Source organism: Lepisosteus platostomus, chromosome 2 (genome assembly GCF_059453375.1).
Source record: "Lepisosteus platostomus isolate fLepPlt1 chromosome 2, fLepPlt1.hap1, whole genome shotgun sequence".
NCBI classification, from domain to species: Eukaryota; Metazoa; Chordata; class Actinopteri; order Semionotiformes; family Lepisosteidae; genus Lepisosteus; species Lepisosteus platostomus.
In genome coordinates, this window is record NC_142612.1 from 62,147,376 (window position 1) to 62,170,754 (window position 23,379).

At 44.0% G+C, this 23,379-nt stretch overlaps 1 protein-coding gene across 1 annotated transcript in view; it reads left to right on the forward strand.

The window, feature by feature from the left end:
- The first annotated feature begins 1,225 nt into the window (after positions 1-1,225).
- chrd (chordin) overlaps positions 1,226-23,379 on the forward strand; it is a 30,364-nt gene continuing 8,210 nt past the window's right edge. Inside the window, exons 1-14 of the mRNA XM_088612037.1 lie at positions 1,226-1,998; positions 4,315-4,418; positions 5,583-5,706; positions 8,500-8,637; positions 8,944-9,061; positions 9,169-9,265; positions 11,738-11,879; positions 12,399-12,536; positions 13,315-13,397; positions 16,537-16,684; positions 19,453-19,559; positions 20,011-20,284; positions 20,467-20,708; positions 21,387-21,500. Coding sequence (XP_088468163.1) covers positions 1,815-1,998; positions 4,315-4,418; positions 5,583-5,706; positions 8,500-8,637; positions 8,944-9,061; positions 9,169-9,265; positions 11,738-11,879; positions 12,399-12,536; positions 13,315-13,397; positions 16,537-16,684; positions 19,453-19,559; positions 20,011-20,284; positions 20,467-20,708; positions 21,387-21,500 — 2,013 coding nt within the window. The 5' untranslated portion in view covers positions 1,226-1,814. The remainder of the gene's footprint in view (positions 1,999-4,314; positions 4,419-5,582; positions 5,707-8,499; positions 8,638-8,943; positions 9,062-9,168; positions 9,266-11,737; positions 11,880-12,398; positions 12,537-13,314; positions 13,398-16,536; positions 16,685-19,452; positions 19,560-20,010; positions 20,285-20,466; positions 20,709-21,386; positions 21,501-23,379) is intronic.

Here is a 23,379-nt window from a genome sequence, read left to right on the forward strand (position 1 = left end):
ATAGCTGTTGAAACATGATTCGCTGTAGCTATTACTCTATTATTAATTACTAATGGTAAAAGACATGTGGATTGAAAAACTGAAGACGCAAGAACACCATCATAAAAATATGAAAATTAACTGTAAAAATGGTAAAATGGTAAGGAGCACTGGTCATTCCTCTGGTGCGATTGTGAGATATGTGTTTAAGGGAAAGGTGTCGGCTCCAAACGACAGCTGAGCAGGGTTTCTTCTGCGCTTTTCGCGGCTGTAGCTTGTAAAGGACAAGCATACCGGAACCGGAGAGCCCTCTGTCTGTTTGTGGTGCCTTATCTTTATTGAGCAAACCGCTCTGGGTGTTTTGCATTGGGATGGCGAAGGAATAAATGAATATCCGGCGTTTATGAGTCTGCCCTGCTCGGGAGGCACCGGACTCGATGATATATTACATACATGCTCACTCAGCGCAATTCCAAATCCGGGTACACATTTTACGTCATTTTTTCTTTATTCTTTATTATTCTTTGGTGTGGTTTGAATTGGAAAACGGACAGTGTAACCAAAGAACGGAATGCAAGGCACAAAACGGCTTCAGTCTTGCTGAAAAGTGACATTTCGCGGTGAACGGTTGATGAAGAGCTTGACACGAAGCGAGCACCTAACACAAAAAGTGACTATGGTGATAGTAATGATGAGATAGTGAGATCGCAGCTGAACTTTCCAAGAGCGATCAGTCAAGTCCCCCCCGGCCCAAACTTCCTGCGAAAATAAATCACGTCGCGCAGTTTATATGAACTTGAACCGCAGGATGTCGAAGCGGCTTCTGGTAGAAAGCCAGGCGCTAAGCACACGTGTTGGCGTGGAAGTTCTTCCCGGATTGTCTGTTCAGACCGATAGGTGCCATAACTCAAAGACAGATAAAAAGATACGTTGAAATTCCCGGTCTGTGTTCTTGCACTATAAATTAATGGGATGTGGTGGAAGGGGCGTCCATCAAAGCAACGATAATCGTGATTACCATAGGAATAACGTTACGTATTTATTAATAAGGGCCGTTGCAACACAGTTTGCATTTATTGAGCAATCAAGTTTCTGTCTGCAGAAAGCAGACCGCCTCTCGCAAGGGTGAACGGGATAATGAAAAGACGCTGAAAATAATTACGTACTCTGAGAAAAAATGCGTTTTAAAAGTTCTTTATTTGGAAGGGGTGCTCAGTGTAAGGTATGGCCCCGTGGGTACTCCGGGACTCGATTCACCCCGTGAATTGCCGACACTTCTCTCGTGGTACGGGGTGAGGTCAGAGTCCCTGCTGCGCTTGGTTTCGGGAGGTCCATCACCCCCAGACTCTCACACACTCACACACACCGGCTCTCTCTCTCTTCGCCACCTCCCCGCCTAACCCCCCCCCCCCTAGTTGTGGGCACTTGTGTTGATTTTGTGGAGTTAGGCGGTCAGGACGGTATAAAACGGAAAGACACCCTCACTGACTCTTCAGAGGCAGGTTTCAGCAACCAGGCACACACGATCCGCCCACAATACCAGTCTAGTCTGCGGCTTCGTTTCTAACATCGTTTTTCTTTCATTTTTTGATATTTGTCTGGATAGGTTCTGGTTTTGCTTCCACTGTTTATCTTAAATTCCGTCTGCAAAATAAGCGCTTTCTGGACGTTTTATTCCAGCACCTCGCTAACAGGGTTTTTGAACAGAGTAAGGTAACCCGAGACTGGGATTTTTTTTTTCTCTACTTATTCATTTCTTTTTGCATGGTGTAAGTAGGATCAACTCCACTCGTCGACCTCCACACTGCGTCTTGCTTAAACGGACCTTCTGCTGAATGGTTTTACCCGGGTCACCTCTGGATGCAGCTGTAGCCGCAGGGATGCGGACTTGCTGGTCGGTCGTTGTCCTGTGTCTCCTGAGCTGCGCGTGGCTGGAATCCGCACGCGCTTCCCGACTCAAGTCCCCTGCGCTGCCCATCCAATCGGAGAGGGAACCTCTACCTTCAAAAGGCATCGCAGGTATCGTGTCTCCTGTCCTCCGTAACCGCAATGTTCGCTGCATTCATCACCTTTGAGCCCAGACATCGTAGGCCAGAATCCCACTGTTTTTCTTTAGCTGTAATCACTAAATCTGGAAAACAGGAAATACTCTTCGAAAGCTGTTTATTCCAAATTCCATTTATTCAAAATGGAAACCGCATTCACAAAGGGCTTTAGTTACTATTCATGTTGAATTGTTCTGCGAGTCCAAATATTTATTTTGATATAAGCTGCGTGTTTTTTTCTAGATCTCATCTAGCACTGCCAAAGAAGACAGTATGTCCGTTTTGTTTAAACGTGTAGTTGTAAACCACTCGATACTCTTTAAAAGTGAGAGAGGGAGTTGGGGATGATGTGGGAAAGATTTACAAACCATTGCTTGAGGTGGGGGAACTGTTGCTTGTTTTTAGACGCCAAAGATAACAGTTCAAACTCTATGTGTTAGTGCTTCGGGGATACTAGTACTTTCCTTCAAGTGTTTATCATTTACATTACGTGTTTGAAGTTTGTCCTTTGTATTAAGGCATAAAGCAATAGTACAATCGTATCTTATTTAAGCTCTGATGGATTCCAGGTCTACATTAATGAGAAAATAATTAATTGTAGCTTCCGTGTTCTGTTCTTCGTATTGTCATCCTCATCCTTATCATTAGAAGCAGCAACAGTCAACAAAGTCTTACAGTCATTTCACATTATACTGTACATTTTCTATCATTAAAACATGACTAAATAACGTTACAAAGCCAACCAAAACTGGTAACGGTGCTATGCGGCGTATTAGTCAACATTTAGAAACCTTCCTTGATCCTGGAAACCTTAATCAATAGAATTTCCATTACAGTCACTATGATTCCTTCAGGAGTCACGGGGCTGCAGCGCTGCCAAGCAGTGATTTATTTCAAATGTTTGTAGCAGGAATATTGTCTTCAGCCTCCGTCTGACTCGACTTGACCGTTTGAAGTAGGCACTTAATGAAAGAATAATGGGAACCAGCTTGTTAGCAGCTACGGCAACCGCATAATATTCGCGTCAACAGTTGTGAACCCCGAGCCTCGGCGGCAAACCCGGAGCCCGCGCGCTGCGAGTGGTGCCAGCTGAAGCCCGGCGGGCTGGAAAGGCGAGACCGCCGGCGTGACCCGTGTCAGCTGGGTCCGGCACCTCTGGCTTCGCTTTGCTAACCACACTGTCTTGGTCTGCAGTTGCTGTTCTGTTTTCCGTTTTTTTCCTACCGAGAAAAAAACATGCATCCAGGGAATTCGGGAAAATTGCACACAGACAACTCAATGCCCCGAGGCCCCATAAAACACTGAATTCTATAGGAAGATTCCTTCATGTAGCTATTATTAGTTTTCTGAGTCCCTTATCTTTTCCCTGGACAGTCGTCTACTACAAAGCTGAGATTTATCAGAAACGTTGAAGAAACCTTTGAGCATTAGAGTATCTCTGAGACTTAGTCCTTAACTTGAAAAAAATAATAATTCACTAAAATGAATCCAGGCCTTGCGTTGTCTGCGACGCATCCGCCGATACAAGCCAAATTCTTCGTCATTCAGTCTGACGCCAATCTACGAATTTGCACCACTAGTCTTACGCTTTGGTCCAGCATTGTTAACACGGTTTGTATTTATGGGGAAAGATCGCAAAGCACGGCTGCAGCCTCCTTCCATTGGCCCGCTGTGCCCTAAGGTTTTCCGTGTTGCACTTGATGCCTCGATACAGGGAGGTCGGTAGATCGCGTGTTATACGTCGGCCCCTTTTCTTCCGAGGGCAGGTCAGTCTTTCAACATTACACCTGCCGTCAGTTCCAGGTACGGAAAATAACAGCCGATGCTGCGTACATGGAAATACACTGTAGCTCATAGTGATGATAGACGAACAAACAAAAAAGCGCAGGTCAATTTAAACACACAGAGTGCACTCAGAAGTAGTTTTCTGTTCGTCAAAAAAAAGGTACGCTGTTGTTGCAAAGACTATACGACTAGTGTTGGGTTTGGAAAAGCACTTCTCAACAAAGACCAGACTACGAAAGAGGCTGGCCTGTGTCAGTTGAAATGTTTAGATAACATGTGAAAGGTGTCTTGCTTAAAGCGTGTACCCCATTAACCCAGCTACAACTTCGTGGTCTCTGTATAGTGCACGTTCTCCCATTACGGATTCCTTTCCAGGCCTCCTTCACATCTCCCCTGCTGTGATAAATCGTCCTGGATTCCAGTGTTCCGACGGGCTCAGGAGGAACTTCTCAGTAACTGAGCGCGCCTCGATCCTGCTCTCTGATTCGCTCATGTGTCGTTTCAGGCTGTTCGTTCGGAGGGCGGTTCTATGAGCTGGAGGACACTTGGCATCCGGATCTGGGGGAGCCCTTCGGGGTGATGCACTGCGTTATCTGCTACTGCGAACCAGTAAGCACAGCGGCGTAGTGTTCAAGCAGTTTTAACTGAAGCTGTATAGTGTTTTCCGAGTGTTTCCTATTCTGGGGGAAAGCAATGAGTCAATGGGTGCAAAAGATTCACGCTTTACTTTATATAAACTAAATAAAGAACCCTTTATAGTTGTCTCTTCTTCATTATTTTGGACTATATTTCATAATAATGAAATATAGTTTCATTAATATAGTTTCACTATATTTTTATAGTGTGTGTAGCGATGTTGCAAAATCTCGATGCATTATGAAATGCAGATGTTTTATTAAATAATTTATACTTTAGCAATTTGCTGTTTGCAATTATTTGTATTCTTGGCAGGGGGCACTTGCTGTCATAGACGGGGTAAAAAAAAAGTTTCCGTGAAGAAAAGTAGAGACTAATCTGTTTTCTTTTGAAGCGGTGCTGTTAAAGGCAAGTTGTACGATAGGATTAACAAACCAAATGACCTTCATTTTCCACTTCAATGAGCCATTTCACTCCATCAATGCGGGCGAGCAGGCGGGGAAGGGGGAGGCCGTTTCTCAAATTAGTCTTCAGAGGCCGCGGTGATGAGCTTTGTTCTGCTTTGACACTCTCTCTTACCGGGCTGCTGTGCGGCACAATGCACAGCTCGGAGTGTCATTAGCGAATTAATACAACCTCCCCGCTCAGTAACTGCTCTGTAATTTGACGTCAATATTGACCAGAACTCGATTGCCTAAATAACCATTAGTTAAGATATATTAGGTCTACTCAAAGAATGCAATGTCGGAAATCGGACGTTACAACCCGACTCCTAGTGATTTAAGTTTATTCTTGAAATAATATAAGATCGCTTTTTCTTATCATAATGTCCAGCAGCTGTCTCCGTTTTTAGAAGCGGTAAATTGATATTTTACATAATAGGGTACAATATGGTGCTGATAATGAATATATTTTTTACATTCACATGTTGCCTCAGGAACCTCTAAGAATGACTTTTTCGCTGTTGTACAAAACAGGAAGATTCGATAGTGATGGAGGTTCTCTGTGCTTTGATGGCGGAGTGGAAGGTCGTTTAGTCTGATAATCCGTTGTTAAGAGCAGATGAAGATGATACAGGTGGTGCTTCAAATAAACCTGTGCGATTTGTTTTAACCCAGTTGTTGTTTTCCAATACAGCAAAGAAACAGACGGAAAGTGTTTGGGAAGGTGACCTGTAAAAACATCAAGCAGGACTGTCCGGAACCGAACTGTGACGAGCCCGTCCTCCTGCCGGGAAACTGTTGCAGGACCTGCCCCAAAGGTAAGGCCCCGGCGTGGGGATCGCAGCGGGGAGAGAGTTTCTTAAATTTTGGTCCTTTTTTTCTTTGCACTGACTTGGTCCGTCATTCCTATAATGCGCTTTATGTGAAAATTTTAAAAAGCAGTTAATAATTTATAGACTTGAAGTTGTCTACCATGATAATGTGAAAAAAAGAGACCTTGACGTCTCGTCTTTATCGTACCCCTCATGTTTTGGAAGAAAACCAAACCATTTATTTACTACATTTTATTCATTTGGAGACCGTGTTAAAACGTTGCTTGCAAGGAAATTGTACCGGAATATTTCGGGGGGTGGATTTCTCGGGTACACGTGGTGTCGTTGTAGTGAACACGTACGTATCGTAGTCATTCTGCATATTGTAATGCTGGTGTGTTTGTTTTGAAACTTTAAATCTAAATTTTACTTATTTATTGTAGTTTATTTTTAATTCCGTGTTTATTGACTTGTCCACAAAACCACGTTCGCTTATGAAGGTTTCCAGGGTGTAGTCCCACCTAGTGCATTGGGCTTCTTGGATAGGCCGAGAGAATAAGCGGTTTTCCCGTAGTCGACCAGTCGATGAATGATTAGATAGATAAAAAGCCGTAAATTGTGACATTTCAGTTTTGCGTATCACTGAGAGGCATTAAAGTGTGCACATTTCATCATAACACAACGGAATGTAAAACAGCGCACCTTTGTTCCCGTTTAATGCACGTGTCAGCAACAATTTAACGCGTAGGGCATGGAAAGAAACAAACTTTGTTATAGAAACCAGAGCAGAGCCAAGTCCTCAAGTGGGATTGAATTGAAAGCGACAGGCTCTCCCCGCCTTGATGCTTTATATGGTGATGGCTGTTCTGCAGGATTTGGGAACTGTTATTTCAAACGCAGGACATCTGCACAGTCAGCCTTTTCAAGCCATTTGGCTTCAATATGGGACAGTGACAATCCCCCATCTCCTGGACAGTCACTGGTTACTCTGATACCTATCCCACCCTTACTTCATTACTGGACTTGTCCAGACCCACAAGACCAGATATTTAACTGACACAATGAAATGTATCATGCCAATGTAAAGAGAATGTCCATACACAGGAACAAAGTTTGACTTTCATATCTGGGAGAATAGTATTAAATTGGATGTGTAAAAGATATTTCTTTAATGCTTAATCAAATGTCACAATTTACTAGGTTTGCAACCTATTTGAAACTAAATGCTTATTCACCTGATATATCATGATTAGTTTCTTAAATATTTCAGCTGTTAATAGAAATACAATCATTTAAAAAAGGTAAATTCTCATGTAATTATTTCCAGATGCATTTACTTTGCCTTAACATTGAAAGGACGTAGTTGTCATTATTGGTTTATGTGGACATCTGCTGGGCTCTGTCTGATTAGGAGATGAGATGTACAAAAACACTATTATCTCCCATTGTTGAACACAACAAGTCTTGTGCTCAACTCTTTCCAGAAAAGCTCATTTTCAAGTGTGGATCTCCCAGTCAGAGATAAAAGACTGAGTCTGTAGCAGTATTTTGCTGTAAAGATTTTTGGATACTTAATCTTGAAACCACTGAAAAGTAGTATAGCTCCTTAGGATATTTTTGATGCACTGTCTTTCTAAGTGGTAATGTCTTGTGTGATGCTAACCACAAATGATGTCGGATTTTGGAGAAGGAAACGTTCACTCATAGTTGTAAAGAGCAGGAATGCGGAAAATGCTTATGAGAGATTTGTATGATGGATCCTAGATATTCTTACTGCATGCAAGACTTACATTTGCATGTTAGTGCAGTGACACTTTATAGCCTTGCTTCATCTGATCTTAGAAGGTACTGTATGTGAGGTTGGTGCAGGTCAGTACTAGGACGGGAGACCTCTAAGGAAAACCACGTCACTGCTATGAGTAGTGTCAGTAGACCAATAGGTGCTGATCTTACCTTTGGACCAGAATGTCCAAACCTGTGCCTCAGTATGGTGACTGGAGACACTGTGCTGTAAGAGATGAGATGTTACACTGAGTTCCCGACTGCTTGATCTGTGGCACTGTTCATCAGTCCAGGGGTTAATGCAGGTGGCCTGGCTAAATTTCCCTTTGCTTCACAGGCTGAACTAAGGGTGAACTTTAGGGAGGCTTGTTTGTACAAGCCCAGCTTTTCACTTTTCTACTTGACTGGCTGTGGCATGTCACCCAGTGGGGGCTGCACGTCAGATGAAGTGTGTCCCTTCCTACAGTATGTGTGAAGGTCTTCTGGAACCTTTGAAATGAAAAGCGTTGTACAAATCTAAGGAATTATTATGAGTGGCTTGATGAGTGTTTGGGGAGCCAATGCACACCCTTGCCCACCTCCTGGTTGCTGATGTTTTAATTTTGTCCAGGCTGAAGTTTTTTTTTCAAGCTCTTTCGTTATTGTTATATTCCCAGCCATAAAAAAAAACCCTAATCAGTTCTCTGACATTTTGAAGTGAAGAGGTGTGTGATTGTCAATGCCTGATCAATGGAATAGTTACCTAAAGCTTCATACATTTAAATCAAATGAGAATTTATATAGGTCCCTGACTTATTTATTTAATTGCTTAATTTGCCCAATCGCAATTAATCATTGTCGGAGTTTTAACCAGTTGGCAGTAATGGAGAACTGATTTTTAATCTGATACTGAGTATGATACTGAGTGAAGGTGGTCACCCCTGTAAATGAAAGACGGTGTATTTACACTGTAGAACTCCACTGGTACACGTTGCCTGTAACTCAGCCCCTGTTGCTGCTGGTTACCTCTCCTTGCAGAGCCAGAGAAGAAGGTGGTGGACATGATATTTGACGGGTACGAATACTACCAGGAGAAAGATGATGATCTCCAAAAGACGTACAATGACCGCTCCTACCTGAGCTCAGAAGATGTCTCCCCGGGAGAGAGCAGGACAGGTGAGGCCCTGCCTGCCACCCCTTTTCCACCTCCTCTTTCTCATTTCTTCTCCGTCCTCATCCTATCCTTGTCCCTCTTCTTCCCCACTCCCTGCAAACTTAAACTTGTCAATTTGAAATGCCTTGCATGTCCTGATCGGTAATTGCGTCTTTGTTCCTCATGCCATGTGAATGTTATTTCCCTATAAATGACAACGTCCCAGTATTGCCCTGAATTGCTTGTTGTGCAAACCTTCTTGTGGGTTGTATTATGTTCCACATGTGTCCCTGAGTGCTAATTATTCTTGCCCTTTTTCCTTCTTCAAGACTTTGTTGCTCTCCTAACCAGTACTGTGAGCTCCCGGTCACCCATTTCCAGCGGAGTTGCCCGTGCAAGGTTCACTCTGTCCAGGACCAGCCTGGTCTTCTCCATCACATTTGAGAGGTACTGTTCACTGTTCTGCTGTCTGCCTCTCTGTGGAGCTGATTTTTATGAGTGAAGCATTACCGCCATTCATCATGAAGTTGAAAAAGTTGCCTTCCCTGTTTCAGAGTGGCCCGTCCGAGCAAAGTGCACTTCCTTGATGGAGATGGCAACGTGGTCTTTGAATTTCGAGTGCCAAAGACCGCGTCTCCAGAGAGCAATATGGTAAGTGCAGTTACAGATACAGATGTGCTACAAATGTGCTGGTCAGTGCCACGGTGCAGAGACCCTTACAAAGTAACACACTAGGAGAAGTGAGATCAAGTACAGTCTAACAGACCTATCCTTCAACGCACTAGTCAGACGCCCTTAGCCTTAGCTCCACTGCATAGTCAGTGCCACATATTTCATTCTGAAACAATGAACACTTGGGTTCTGTATCTAGCAAAGCATGCAAAGGACAGAGGAAGTAAAAACCGCAGTAATTAAAACAACCCAACACATGACACTAATAAAGAAAAACACTGTAACTGCATGCATATAACGTAAGGAATCATTTTACTGGTAGCTCATAATCACATAAAGTTTTTGGTGGTGTCAACTGTTTTAGTTTGCTGTGGGAAGTAAGTTAAGTGAAGAAAATTGTGAATGTGATATAAAAAGTCCCAAAAATGTTGCTTACACCCTGTAATACATTTTATGTCCTCATATTGAGAAGTTATCATTTTGGTTGATGTGTTTTTATCGTTTTAACCTTGCATTACATTTTCAAAACTTTGTCATGGCTGAGGGCAGGAGAAGGGAGCAGCTGACCACCTGTGAGAGTGCAGTATGATAAATGAGGTTTGAGGCTGAAGTGCTTTTTAATGCTGACATTCTTCAAAAGCACTGCACTTTTATCAGGGAACAAGAGCTTTAAGTGAAACAATTTGATTGGGTATGCTTCAGAATGTTTGTCTTTGGAAGAACAGAGGTTCAGTCTTTGATGCTGTTGAGGATGTCTTGTTCTATAATGGATTGATGGAGATACATTTCAGTTACATTTCCCACCAGCATGAATTGTGCTCTGAATCTGTTTCAGTAGGTAGGTGGCCTCACTAACTGCTCTTTGGTACTGTATAGGGTTTTCCTCTCACCTGAACATGACCTCAGAATTTGGTTTAATGGGCTGGAATGCCAAAATACCAAGACAACAATGTAATTTTTTAAATTCTTATGAGCATACAGTATTAGTGCACTACACAGCAAAACACAAAGTAAACAGAGATGTACTCATTCAAGCTAAAATGTATTTAATAGGGATTACTGCATCATAAGAAACTGTCATGGCTCTAATACCATTTTGGCCACAAAATGACCACAAATGGCATCAAATTACACAATAATCCTGTAGAAAATTCCACTGTGATGCATTCATGGGTCTCTAAATGCAGCCAAGAAATGTCAGTCTTTTTAAGAAATGTGGTTCCATCTCATAATGTACTTATATTAGTCAAATACTATTTTCTTTAAGATTAAGATTTTATTTAGTTTTGTGAAATTAATTTGAAAATGAACAATTAAAAGAAAATGTGCCTATGAGTTGTGCAACACACTAGTGCTGTATATTATTATGTATTCACCATAAATACACATACAGATGCAAACAAAAGTATTGGCATGTGTGAATTTGCCATAGCATCTTAACTGTCACATGCGGAGATGAGTGAGCATTGAGCAATGCATTCAGAACAGCTATCAAGGGTAAAGAAGTATAGTGTAAAATATTTATGTATAATTAACATCCCTAACCCTTCTCCAGCTGTCTCATGGCTTGATGTTTTTCATCTTCAGTCCAGATGTGCAAACGCTACTTTTCCCTGGTGTTTAACCCTTGGTCTGCCTGCTCAGTTTGAAGGCTGACGCATGCACACCACAGGGTGTCATTACTTTGTGCAAGAGAATCCAAACCCCCGCTTTCCTCAGCTTGTGTTCACTGACGTGGCAGCTGAAGGAACCTGCAGTTTCTGTTGGAAGCTGTGTATTTATTTGACAGACAGTTAAAGGGTTCAATTGAAAACTAATAATCTGGAGCTACTCTCCTCTGAGCTGGGATTTTCTCTTTTTTACGAGACCACATTACCTAACTGGCTTTTGTTCTGCTGACAACATGAAGTATGAAGGGCAGGTTTTCCAATCCATCTACTTAAAAACACTCTAGTCATATCTGCCTCTCCTAATTTTGTTTCAGATTCCTTCCCATTTTCTTAATTGTCTTTTAATCATCTTGGCTTGTTTTCTCCTGTCCCACAATGGAGTAAATATACTAGTTCTGATGCTTAGGTAGACTCTCACATACTAGCTCCTGGTAAATGAGACCATTAAGTGTGACTGCTGCTGCCTCCAAAGCAGTGGTCCTCTCAGACAGCAAGCCCTGTCACCTGGTGTCCAGTTGTGTCCAGCCAGACCATGCCTCCTGAAACTGACCTGGCAGAACCATTAACCTGCTCCCACCCCACAGGCTGCCCATTTTCACGTCTTTCGCCATGTGTGGCTGGGTTTTTAGACATGTAGGCAGTAGTCTTTGGGAGAGGCATCTCAGAGGAGGTGATATTAATTTGCGGTGAAGATTTTCCAAAGACCAGAGCTACAGCAGTGTCATAACGTTATTACGTGTGGTTATCAGTGAAGAACTAAAATCGTGCCTTTTCCCTTCAGATCTGCGGAATCTGGAAGAGTTTGTCTAAATCGTACATCCGGCTGCTCAGGTCGGAACAGCTGCATGTCACCATGGTAACACTGAACAGCCAGAGGGAAGAGATCCAAGGCAAAATCATCAAGCACAGAGCACTGTTTGCAGGTGTTGTTTTGTCAGTCCTGTTTTAAGCATTCTGTGTATGTGTATATAAATCATACTGAATACTTTCTACCATCAAAATCCATTATAAGAATTATTAATGGTTTCAGCAGACTTAATTGTCATTTAATTGGACTAATTACATAATTAAAAGTGAAAAAGAGCTTTTATGTAAAGTCCTTTAAGCTTCTTTGAAGGCTTAGAATTGATATTGCTCAGTCCATTCTGAGAGAGATGCAGTTCTGTAGAGTTTGTAGGTGCTTTGGAATCACAAGTCAGACTAAATACCTCAAAGTAAAAGCAATGCAGGCCAGCTTAATCCAGTTTGAATTTAAATGTGAGGTTTAAGAGCATATAGTAAAAACAAGAAAGCCATTACTTTTCTGGGACAGAAACAGAATGCAGAAGATGGAAAGATTTGGAATATCCTTGTGGGTGTGAAATTGCTCAGAAACTGGCATCTGCTTGTGAAATGTGAGCCAAAGCACATTTTTACTTGCCTTTTTTTTACTGCCATACCAGAAACCTTCAGTTCTACCCTGACGTCAGAGGCAGAGCACTCTGGGATGGGAGGGATTGCCATGTTGACGCTGAGCGACACAGAGAATAACCTTCACTTCATCCTGCTGTTCCAGGGGCTCCTGGAGAGGAGAGAGGCAGGTGAGAGAGACAATATGAGCATCCAACATTCAGACTGCGGCAATTCCCTGCATTTGCCTGTTTTAAAATTCAGGAGGACCCTTGGAACTTGGCATATCCACAGATCTTTAAACTCAATCTGTAACCTTGCACGCAGCGCTAAACCAATTCCTTAGAGCAGGACCTTCTGATGCACCAGGAACAGAACAACACCTTTCCAGACTGTGTCTCTCAAAAGGCCTGAGGATCCTAAAGGTCATTGTAGTATTTCACAGTAGTTCTGAAGTAATGACCACAGACATGTCAGGGGCCGGTTGTCTTGGGTTGCGGCTATTCCTCACATCACTGCAGCCAGAGGAAAGAAGCAAAGACAAGCTGACACTGAGTCTGTACACAAGCCACTCTTGAATACCGAATTATCCGAATGTGATGGCAGCCCACTCCATTTCATCGTTCCAGTCAGCTGTGTGTTTAATTGGCAGATCTACTGTGTGCTGAAGGGAATCCTGGGACTACAGAAGCATAGACTCAATATCCCTAGACTTTGCCATTTCAATTACTCGTACTGAGAGAATGTCCCTGTATAACAGAAATCAAAAGTTTTATATGCTTAAAACCTGTAGATGTAAGCCCTGTGAGAAATGTGGCTCTAAGATGTAGGTGACCTTACTGCATGGCAGTGCCCATGTGTTTGAGGGCATGTATTACACTGATGGAAAGGTGGGCTTTCTGGTGGTCAGCAGACACAGATCCCTGCTGAGCCTCTTGTTGATGATGGTGCTTTGTGTTGTTCCGACAGCACACCCCCTGGTGCCCATCCGCGTGCAGCTACAGTACCGCCAACACGTGCTGAGGGAGATCCGGGCCAACGTCACCGCCCATGTGAGTATCGCTGTGCCCCCCACACACCCCCGGCCACTGCCAGCTCGGCCCGGAGCCTCAGGGACGCGTGGCACAGCTCAGGATACTTCCATCTGTAAAAGAGAGCTGATGTCCGAGAGCTCCTTGTTTTACTTATTTTGTGATTCATTTATGATTACTGCAGGGAGATCCAGGCAGCACGGTGGCGCAGTGGTTAGCATTGCTGCCTTGCAGTGCTGGAGCCCTGGGTTCAATTCTGGATCTTTGCTTGCTGTCTGTGTGGAGTGTGTATGTTCTCCCCGTGCTCATGTGGGTTTCCTCTAGGTGCTCAGGTTACATACAGACATAGTGGTAGGTCAATTGGCTTCTGGGAGAGTTGGCCCTGGTTGAAAGTACGTCAGTGTCGGTGTTTGCCCTGTGATGGACTAGCGTCCCATCCGGGATGTATCCCTCCTTGCGCCTGTTACTCCCTCATGACCCTGAATTGGATGAAGTGGTTAGAAAATGGATGGATGGATGGCTATGAGTTCCACTACCTCACCATATAGATGGAAATTTGAACAGTTTGCACACCTTTGCCAATGAAAAGATGCAAAAAAAACTTTCCAGGCAGGGGAAGAAATGTCGTCATGTTGTCCGCAGAGATCCAATTAGGAAAGGAAATGTGTTTTGAGCAGAAGTTGCATTTTCATCATGTGGTAATTGTTATCAAACTAATCCTTATTAATGGGCGCCTTAAGAAGCTTGAATGGACAGAGCTGAGGTGTTGGGGCTGATTGACACTCACTAAATTGAAAGGGAGCATGTCTGCTGAGATTTTAGATCAGGGCTGTGGATACGATCCATCCACCTTCCTCCTGCTGGCACTGACGTGGGGCTCTTGATGGTTTCATTACGGGATGCTGTAAATTCCCAGAGTGATGCCATGCATGTGGTTCAGCTGGTGTTACAGCATCCCTTGAAGCCAGCAAAAGCTAAAGACTGAAGAAAAGTGCTGAGTCAGTAATTACTTTAATTATCTAGTTAAAAGCTTGGATTGGACCAAATACAGGAGAGATCTGTGACTCTTAAGGAGCATGGTGCCTGTCTACCATGTAGTGTGTCAGATGCAGTGGTTGCATTGAAGAACACAATTCAGCAGCTGAGAGGATACTTCCTAGTTCAGCTTACTTCTGCACAGCTGCTTGAGAGCATTACTGTGAAGTTAAGTGGCAGCAGATCTTTTTCGATGACTGGAAAGCTCCTGTGGCTCTCGCAGTTGAGAGAGAGAGAGAGGTGCTGTGCGTGAGCAGCCAGTGTAGGTGGTCCGAACTGAGCTGCTCAGATGAACACTCCTAAGCCATCAGGGCTCTATATTATCCTTGCGTTGATGGCGCCATTTATTAAGAATCCTAGGCATTTTGTTAATTAACAGGATTACCGCACATAGCTGTGGGCACTGGGTTTGATTAGCTGCCGTGCTTAAAAAAACGGAAGAAAAAAAAGGCCACTCAGTTACTCGGTTCTCTTCTGTTCTCTGGCGGTCGTGTCGGTTCATTTCCTCTAGTGTACACCCGCACTCGAGATTTATGGACTGCAACAACTATTGTTTTTACTGCTCAGAAAGATGGCTCTGCTAACGCACTCCAAACACATGTCAATGGTTATTAGGCCGGGCTGTAAATCTGCACAGCAATCTGAGTTACAGGAGATCTGGTTTCAATCTGCTGGGATTTATGTGCAGAACAAGAGAGATGCTGCCTTACTGTGCTCTGGTTAGCTGTGTGGAGGACAGATAGCAGTGGTATGCACAAACAAAGAGCCCCAGATCGAATCTGGGGCAGCTGAGGGCTCAGAGGAAAGCTCTTTTCATTCTAGTTTTCTTGTCCTAGAACAGGTAGGGGCATTTTTTGACCTCCACACTACTGCTTGAGGGATCATGACCCTCTTTTTCTATGCTTTCAGTGGGATGGCTTTTCAGATAATTCTTCTCCCTCTTCTGTGCTGAAGTTCTTTCACACAGAAAGTGGTTCTTTTGCACACTTTCAATGATGCCCAACAACAAAAATGTCTTCTGGCTACAAAAGCCGTTATTCAGTGACATTTCCATCACAGCTTCCAGCAGGGGATTTGCGCTCTTCTCCTGGCAGAGCTGTTCCATTTCTCATTCCTGCAAACCGAGAGCTCTTTCTTCCTTCTGAAGCCTTCAAAGAAGCTTAAAGGAATAAACAAATTGAGGACGGCTTCTGCGCCAGCTCTTTAAATAGAACCTGACAACATAAATGGAAGCGATGGAACAGCGTATCTAGAATTGCTGTCAAGAAGTAGACATTCACTCGTTTTGGTGAAAAGATTACTCAACCCAAGGTCTGAGGTTGAAAACTACGAGTTTGTCTTGGAAGGGCTGCAGTCACATTCTCCAGATTGTTAAAAAAAAATCTGCTATAAAACTCAGGGCTTGTGTGAATGTATCTACTAATCCAAATTAACATAATTAGTGCTGCCATTCCAGTCCACTGCATTTGTTCCAAGATACCACTTTATTACTTAACTGGTATGTAGAAGGTTCCTTACAGAAATTAAAGGCAGGCACACTGGTCCAGTGCCTTGCAGAGTTGGGGCTCCAGGTTCAAATCTGGACCTGGGGCGCTAACTGCTTGGAGTTTGCATGTTTTCACCGTTTTTGTTGGGTTTCCCTGTTGCTCCAGTTTCCTCCCACCGTCCAAAGACATGCTGGAAGGTTAGTTGGTTTCTGGGAATAACTGACCTGGGATTGAGAGTGTGTGTTTGTGTCTATGTGTGCCATGCGATGGACTGGCGTGCTGACCAGGGTGTACCCTGCCTTGCGCCCGTTACTTGCTGGGATGGGCAGTGGCTTCCCAGTGACCCTTTGTTGGATAAAGCATTTAGAAAATGGACGGACTGTAGAGATTAAGGGATTGGTTATATCAAAGTACTGAAATGGACTATATTGGAAGGGCCACAGACTGAGTAGCCTTGATCTAACTTCATGACAACTCAACATCTTGTCTTCGTCCTCACATTTTAGAAGTGGAAACAGGCTATACCAGGTGTGATTTTCTGACTCAAAGGGCTTCACGGTTTAAGATGCCCACCAGGGGGTTTCAGATTGAATACCGTTCTTTGTCTCTTTGTCGTCTTTTCCCACCGGGACCCCCAGGACCCTGATTTTGCCGAGGTTCTGACCGACCTCAACAGCCGCGAGCTCTTCTGGCTGTCGCGGGGTCAGCTGGAGATCGCCGTGGAGACGGAAGGGACCAACACACGGCGGATTTCGGGGTTCATCTCCGGGAGGAAGTCCTGCGACAGTAAGTGGGCAGAATGTCGCTTTCACCGGCCTCTGTAACACTCGTGCGTTCATGCATGACCGTGAAGCAAAGAGGCTGTTTGGGGGGGGGGGGGGACTTTGTCTGGACTGGTCATGACTGGGAAGAAGTATTATTTTTGTCATCATCTGCTTTAGAAGATCATGAAGGAATAAACCAGTGTGACCATGTTGAGCCATGAGCGGGTGGATGAGGCGAGATGAGACGGTGACCTGGGGTGTCCTGTAAAGGGAGCAGTCAGCCCTGTCCCGGAGGGCTGTGGACACTGCTGGGTGTGACAGGGCTCCTGGTCAAATTCTCTCTCATGGGGGATTACAGCTCTAGGGTGGAGCTAGGCACGAAAAATTGCAGGGAAATAAAAGGGCCATCTGCTCAGATTGCAGTTCTGGTAAAAGATAACTGCATGAGATCATATTGTCTTTTACTTTAAATCGGCAGTGTTGATCTGAAAATGAAGCTTGCTTAGATGTGGTGAACTTTCTGTTCTTCATCACAAATACACTCCTTGCAGGCAGTTGTGTAGGGAAGGTTCTCCTAAACCTTAGACAGCAGATTTATTTTCAGTTGCATCACTCATTGGTAGCTTAAGTGTTAAAGTAGAAGGAAATGATACTGCATCCTGTGGTTTTAGCTTTGCAAAGTTAAAGGGATCCTTAATTATGGCAATTAGGCTATTGTACAAACATTTTGGTGGTTTGCTTTTGGTAATTAGTCCTCCAGCTATTGCTGCGGGATTGAAGTCCAGCAGACACATGTTCCACCTTGTCTTCTCCCCTCACTGCGCTGCCAGGCTCTCTGCCTGCTGGACTGCTGCTTTTCTTTGCTCACTCTCCAGGTTTATGATTAATTGTGTGACGCTATGAATGAAGAATTCTGTTCGGCGACCAAGCTTTCCTCTAGCTCGGGGTTGACATCATTCTAAAGTCACAGCTAAAGATTTAACGTGGGATGCAGATTTCAGCTGACTCCTAACACGAAGCACAAGTAGCTAGGTCTCGTGGACGTGAAGCAACACCTCTGTCCCCTGTAGCAGAAATGCCTCTCTAAATGTGAGCAATACAATATTTTCCATTTTTAGTCAAATGCAATTCCAATTTCTAGATTAAGAGGGTGGTTTTGCCTCTTTATTACCCAAATGTCCATGCATGAGGAGAGAAATGAGTCTCAATTTCTGAAACAGGCTGACCGTGACATATTTCTGTCTGTTACTCTAAGTTATCATGAGGGTTCTGGCTCACTGGATAGGTGATAGCACTCTCTCACACTGATCCTCAGGGCCTTTCAGAGAATCAAAGAGGCCAGAGTCACTTCGAATCAGGAGGCTGTAACCCACATGCATACACATCATACGTTTAGTTAATGCAAAGGATTCAAGACATAGAAGCAAGACGGGTATAACTGTCCAGTATAACTGACAACATCAGCACTAAAAGGATAAAAATCAAGATTTAATTTGTCAAAAATCAAAATGTAATTTTCTCACAAGTCTTTGCCGTAAAAGTGTTTATTTTATAAATGCTTTCCTGGCCTTAGTGTGTGCAGACGTTTTCATGCTATGCTGTTGTTGATGTTACGCCTGGCCAGCCCATTCAGATGTTCCTGCCCTGTTGTACAGCAGTGATAGTCCTGTATTTGCTTTAATATGCTGTATCACGCTCACGTGAAGCCACTGACGCAGGCAGACTGACAAAACATGTAATGCAATTGTAAGATTAGGAAACACAGAAGAAAGTCCAAGTTCCAGGATTTCTTGGAGGAGTGCTTTTGGCCTGCAATCTGAGTTTGTGGAATATATCCACTTGAGGAAGGCCAGCTCATCAGCTATGTCTGCTGAGATTTCGTTCTTGTACTTCTCCTGAAACTGGGGAGCTGCTGATTGCTGATCTTCACTGCTTAATTCTCTGCATTGGCAGAGGAACCCAAAAGAGGCACAAATCTCAAATTGGCGTGTAAAACCCAAACTGATGGAGCTAATCATACCTAAAGCTAATAATCATATCGAAAGCTGATTGCTAAATTGCTAGGCTTGAAAATTGTGGGGGAAATCGGTATTTAACAACAAATAAATAATATTTTTTGTTTCAAATCTGAGGCCCCTCTTCTGTGTCAGGCCTAGACCCCTCCCAGCCTCTGGGAGGCCCTGCTGATCCTGTTGATTTTCCTGAACACACTTGTGTCTGTTAAATAAACTGCACATTGTAAATGTTCATTAACAATATTATTGTGCTGATGGTTATACCTTCTGTTGCTTAAGCCATAAGTGCATCCAGTTGGCATGAAAAGAGGAAGTAGTCAGCACAGGGGCAATGTGACAATGCTGAGTGCTGGAGAAGAGGAATTGACAGTAAGGACTAAAAATGCAGGGCAAGCCTTTTTACCACATTACAACCAACTTGGCATGTTCCCCAGCTCAGTGTAATTTTTGCAGTAACCCACCTGTGAACAGAATCTTGCCATTCTAAAGATCTTTATTAGTTTTGTTCTTTGATACTATGATTAATTCATGAAATGGGTTATTTTTGGCTACGGCCAAGCTGCAGTACTTGTGTTGTTTTTTTTTCCAGCACTGAACTTGTGACTCTAATTACCATCATTGCTCCAGGTGTTTCCGTCATCAGTCGGGGAAAAGCATAAACTGATGTTTTGCCCAGATTACAATGTTGTAGTGATGTGTTACACGTTGTTACCGTGTCTTACGCGGTCCAGTCTTGCCTGTCCCCCTCAGTCCTGTCCCCTCTTGTTGCCCACAGCTATCCAGAGTGTGCTGTCCAGTGGAGACGCTCTGACTCCTGGCAAGACAGGTGCAGTGGGCTCCGCTGTCTTCAACCTCCATGACAACGGCACTCTGGACTACCAGGTACTAAAAACCTGCCCACGATTTTGAACTTGACGCGAGTTCAGGAAATGGCAGACCACTTCTGGGTGAAGTCCTTTGTCTTTTGTTTTGTGGGAACCTTGAGGCATTACCCAAAAATGAGAGACGGAGAGAGGCAGCCAAAAAAGAAAAGGCTACACAATGGAATTAAGAGAGAGATGGTTAAAAAAATTAAAATGGTGGAATTTTGGTATTTTCGCAAATACTGCAATCATTCTTTTGCAATAATGTCGCCTCAGACTACACCATCACTATTGTTATAACATAATGGGGCTTTCAAGGCATATGTCATGCACGGTGATGGATAGAATGTCTTATTTTGGCACTTCAAGATAAAGTGATAGGATGAATACAATTGTGGGTGGGGGTGAGAGAGAGGGAGGAGAGGCAGAGGGAATGGATGAGTGCCCTAACCACCCTGCCATGTGTCCAGGTGCAAGTGGTGGGCGTGTCCAGCAAAGTGGTTGGCGTGACGATCGAGACCAAGCCCCGGCGCAGGAGCAAGCGCACCGTGCTGTATGACCTGAGTGCGGAGTACAGGGAGGGCCGGGCGGTGGGGGCCTGGAGTCGCCTGGAGGCTCGGCACATCCACATGCTGCTGCAGAACGAGCTCTTCATCAATGTGGCTACGCTTGACCACCAGGAGGGGGAGCTCCGAGGACAGATCCGCTCCCTGCTGTACAACGGACTGGAGACCAGGAGACTCGGTGAGATACCTTGCCCTTTATCCATTCAGCCTTTCAAAGTTGATATGTTCAAAGTATTGCAGAGGAGTAGATTGGAAAAACCATATATTTTGTAGCGTTAATTGTAATCTGTATATTAAACATTGCTGTGCTGAAAAGCTGCCTCTGCGTTTCTCTGCTCATCCTGATCTGTGTCTCCACAGAGCTCCCAGTCCCTCTGGCTGGCCAGATTGTGTCCCCTCCTGTGCAGACCAGTGCAGGTGGCCATGCCTGGGTATCTGTGGACGATCAGTGTCACCTGCATTATGAAATCGTGGTGGCTGGGCTCAGCAAGAGCGAAGACGTCACCATCAATGTTCATCTCCACGGCTTTGCAGAGATTGGCGAGCTGGATGACAACAGCTCCACACATAAAAGGCTCCTCATGGGCTTCTATGGCTCCCAGGTATGCAAAAACATAAAGACAGAGACCACAGCAGAAATCAGATCAGTGCACACTACATGTGTATAGTACTCAGACAGACAACACAATGGCAATCATATCAGTATACACTGCATGTGTATAGCATCTGAAAACATAGTGAGAATCACAACCGTGCACAATGATAAATTGGCAGTGACCCGCACAGAACTTTGATCATGTTTAGTAGAAGTGATTTGTTTCTTATGAAGGTGCTCTATATCTGTGTCATATTATGCTTTCCATAAATGTAATTACTAGTCTTTCCAGTAACTCCTTGCACATTTAGGTAGGATAAAATAAATAAATAAAAGATTACATAGTACATAGAATATTTGGCCATTCTTGCTGTTGTTGCTCTTCATTTCACAAGTGTGATTGGTAAAATCTATGCACGTTTCTGCACACTGCCTGCTTATCTTGGAAGACTCCGCAAATTGCTGTGGGTGTGTGGAGAACCCAGCCAGTCATGATTTCATTCCTGAGTCAGAGGGGGACATTAAAGAGCAATCCCAACGGGCTTCTGGGATCACAGAACTACTGAGAACTGGATAAGCAAAATGGGCCAAACATCTGGCCCTCATCTGTAACCTTTCTTGCATTCTCCTGCCTCTGGAAAATGACCTGTGTCCCTGCCCGTGCGCCATATTTGTCTGTCCCTAGGCTCAGGGTGTGCTCAAAGACCTCAGCATGGAGCTCCTCCGCCACCTGGACAGAGGGACGGCCTTCATCCAGGTCAGCACCAAGCTGAACCCCAAGGGAGAGATCCGAGGACGGGTAAGTCAACAGCATACACAGTGACAACGGAGACCAGCACTTGGGGTCTTGGGGCATTTCCAGATGACATTTTCAAGAGTCATCAAGTCATGTGATATTGACCCAGTCTGGTTAAGGACCTAGGGAGTGGGCCTTGTGGAAATCCAGTCAAGGGGACTTTTATACTCGAGCTTTGACACAACCGTGTCTGTACAATAGGGGTTGCAGGTGGGGTTAAAGCTGCAGATAGTCTGTTTAATCTGATTTTACTGATATGCTAAGCAAATTGAAACTCAAATAACTGTAAAGGAAGGTGTCTTGGTTCTAACATGCTCTCATAGAAAAACCAGCATCTTTTATTTCTTCTCAGATTCTGTCACTGCACCCAGCATAGGACCAGTAACATAGATCTGATAAGGAAATAAGGAAACCTATGGAATAGTCATTGTTTAGAAAAAGTAGGTCTGGCCCAACCAACATGTTAGATCTTGACCAAGCAACAACAGTATTGGGTATACACAGAGCAAATTATGTTGTATGTTTAGATTTTCAGAAGGCTTTTGAAAATCATGAACTATAAGTACAAATTGGAAAACCGAGCTTGAGAAGGCTATCTATTAAAAGGACTTGCTTCTTTCTAGAAGAAGCTGGATGAGATGTTGGATGAATTATCTGCAAAGTACTAAATGAGCTAGATGGGTGGAATGGTTTCCTCTCATTTGTAGCTTCTTGTAGCCCAGGCACCCTGCTGTTGCCTTAATGTCACTGAAATGGAACAAGGTTGTGGGAATCTGAGGAAAAGGAATATGAGGTCGAAAATTGATCTAATTCAATCGCCATAATATTCAATTTATTACCTCCTGGGTGCTTCCTGTGAGACCGCCAGTGAATAGTTTGTCCGCGTCATCCTTTCTGTGAAACTGATCCTCACAGATTCTGTGGGTGTAGACTGGAGTTTTTGTATTAGTCAACTGGATGGGATAGCTGGGCTTTTTTTTATTAGAGTCAAGGGTGCAGCCCTTCCGCTGGGCATTTGCAGGGCCTCAGTCATCAGCCACGGGAGATATCCTGTTGAAAAACAAGCTCAGCAGGAGCTCAGAAACCATGGGTTGCCGGTATAGCAGCCCCCAGCACTGCGCTGGTCTCTTCCAAGCCTCAGAGGAGGGAAACAAGGAGCGGTAGGCAGGCAGCAGGGACACAGCAACGGCTGGAATCCAATAAAAAGAATATTTTATAGCTGCAGCTAAACGTTCCCCCTTCTCAGAAACCCAATGTGTTGAGTAAGTTGCTGAAGGAGACAGCTGGCTCTGCTCCACCAGGACGGGGGTGAGGTGGGGCGCATGGATCAGGGCGTGGGGTTGGAGAGTGGCGAAAGAGTAGGCTGAAGTAAATTTGAAAACGCGCAAGAAAACAGGGAAAGGCGCATTTGTATCTTCTAAAGAAAACATATTTCAAAAAAAGAAAAAAAAATGGATTAGAAAAACATTCTTAAGGATTTGGGAGAGAAAGGCATTTATTTCCTTGACTCCAGCCAAGACGTTTGCGTGGAATATTGGTCTGTGGAGCTGCCAGCAGACAAGACATCCTAAACAATCCAGCCGCCTCAGGATGAGTCCCTGCTTCCTGGAGCCTGTTATCTCTCGGGCTCTTGTGGAGTACTGTACCTCTAGGTGATACAGATTCAAAAGACAGAACTGTAACCGTTTCTCAAGAAGTGTCAGAACCATTACTTACATCTCAGTTTCCTTGATTACATTTCATGTTCTCTCTCATCTCTTTGCCTAATGTGCTGGGATGTGATTAATCTTTTTCTGATGTCCCTGTCTAGAGATCTTTAGTGCATATCGATCGGCCTTTGGCACAAGATGTTAACCACCTCACCCTTTTTTTGCTCTGACCC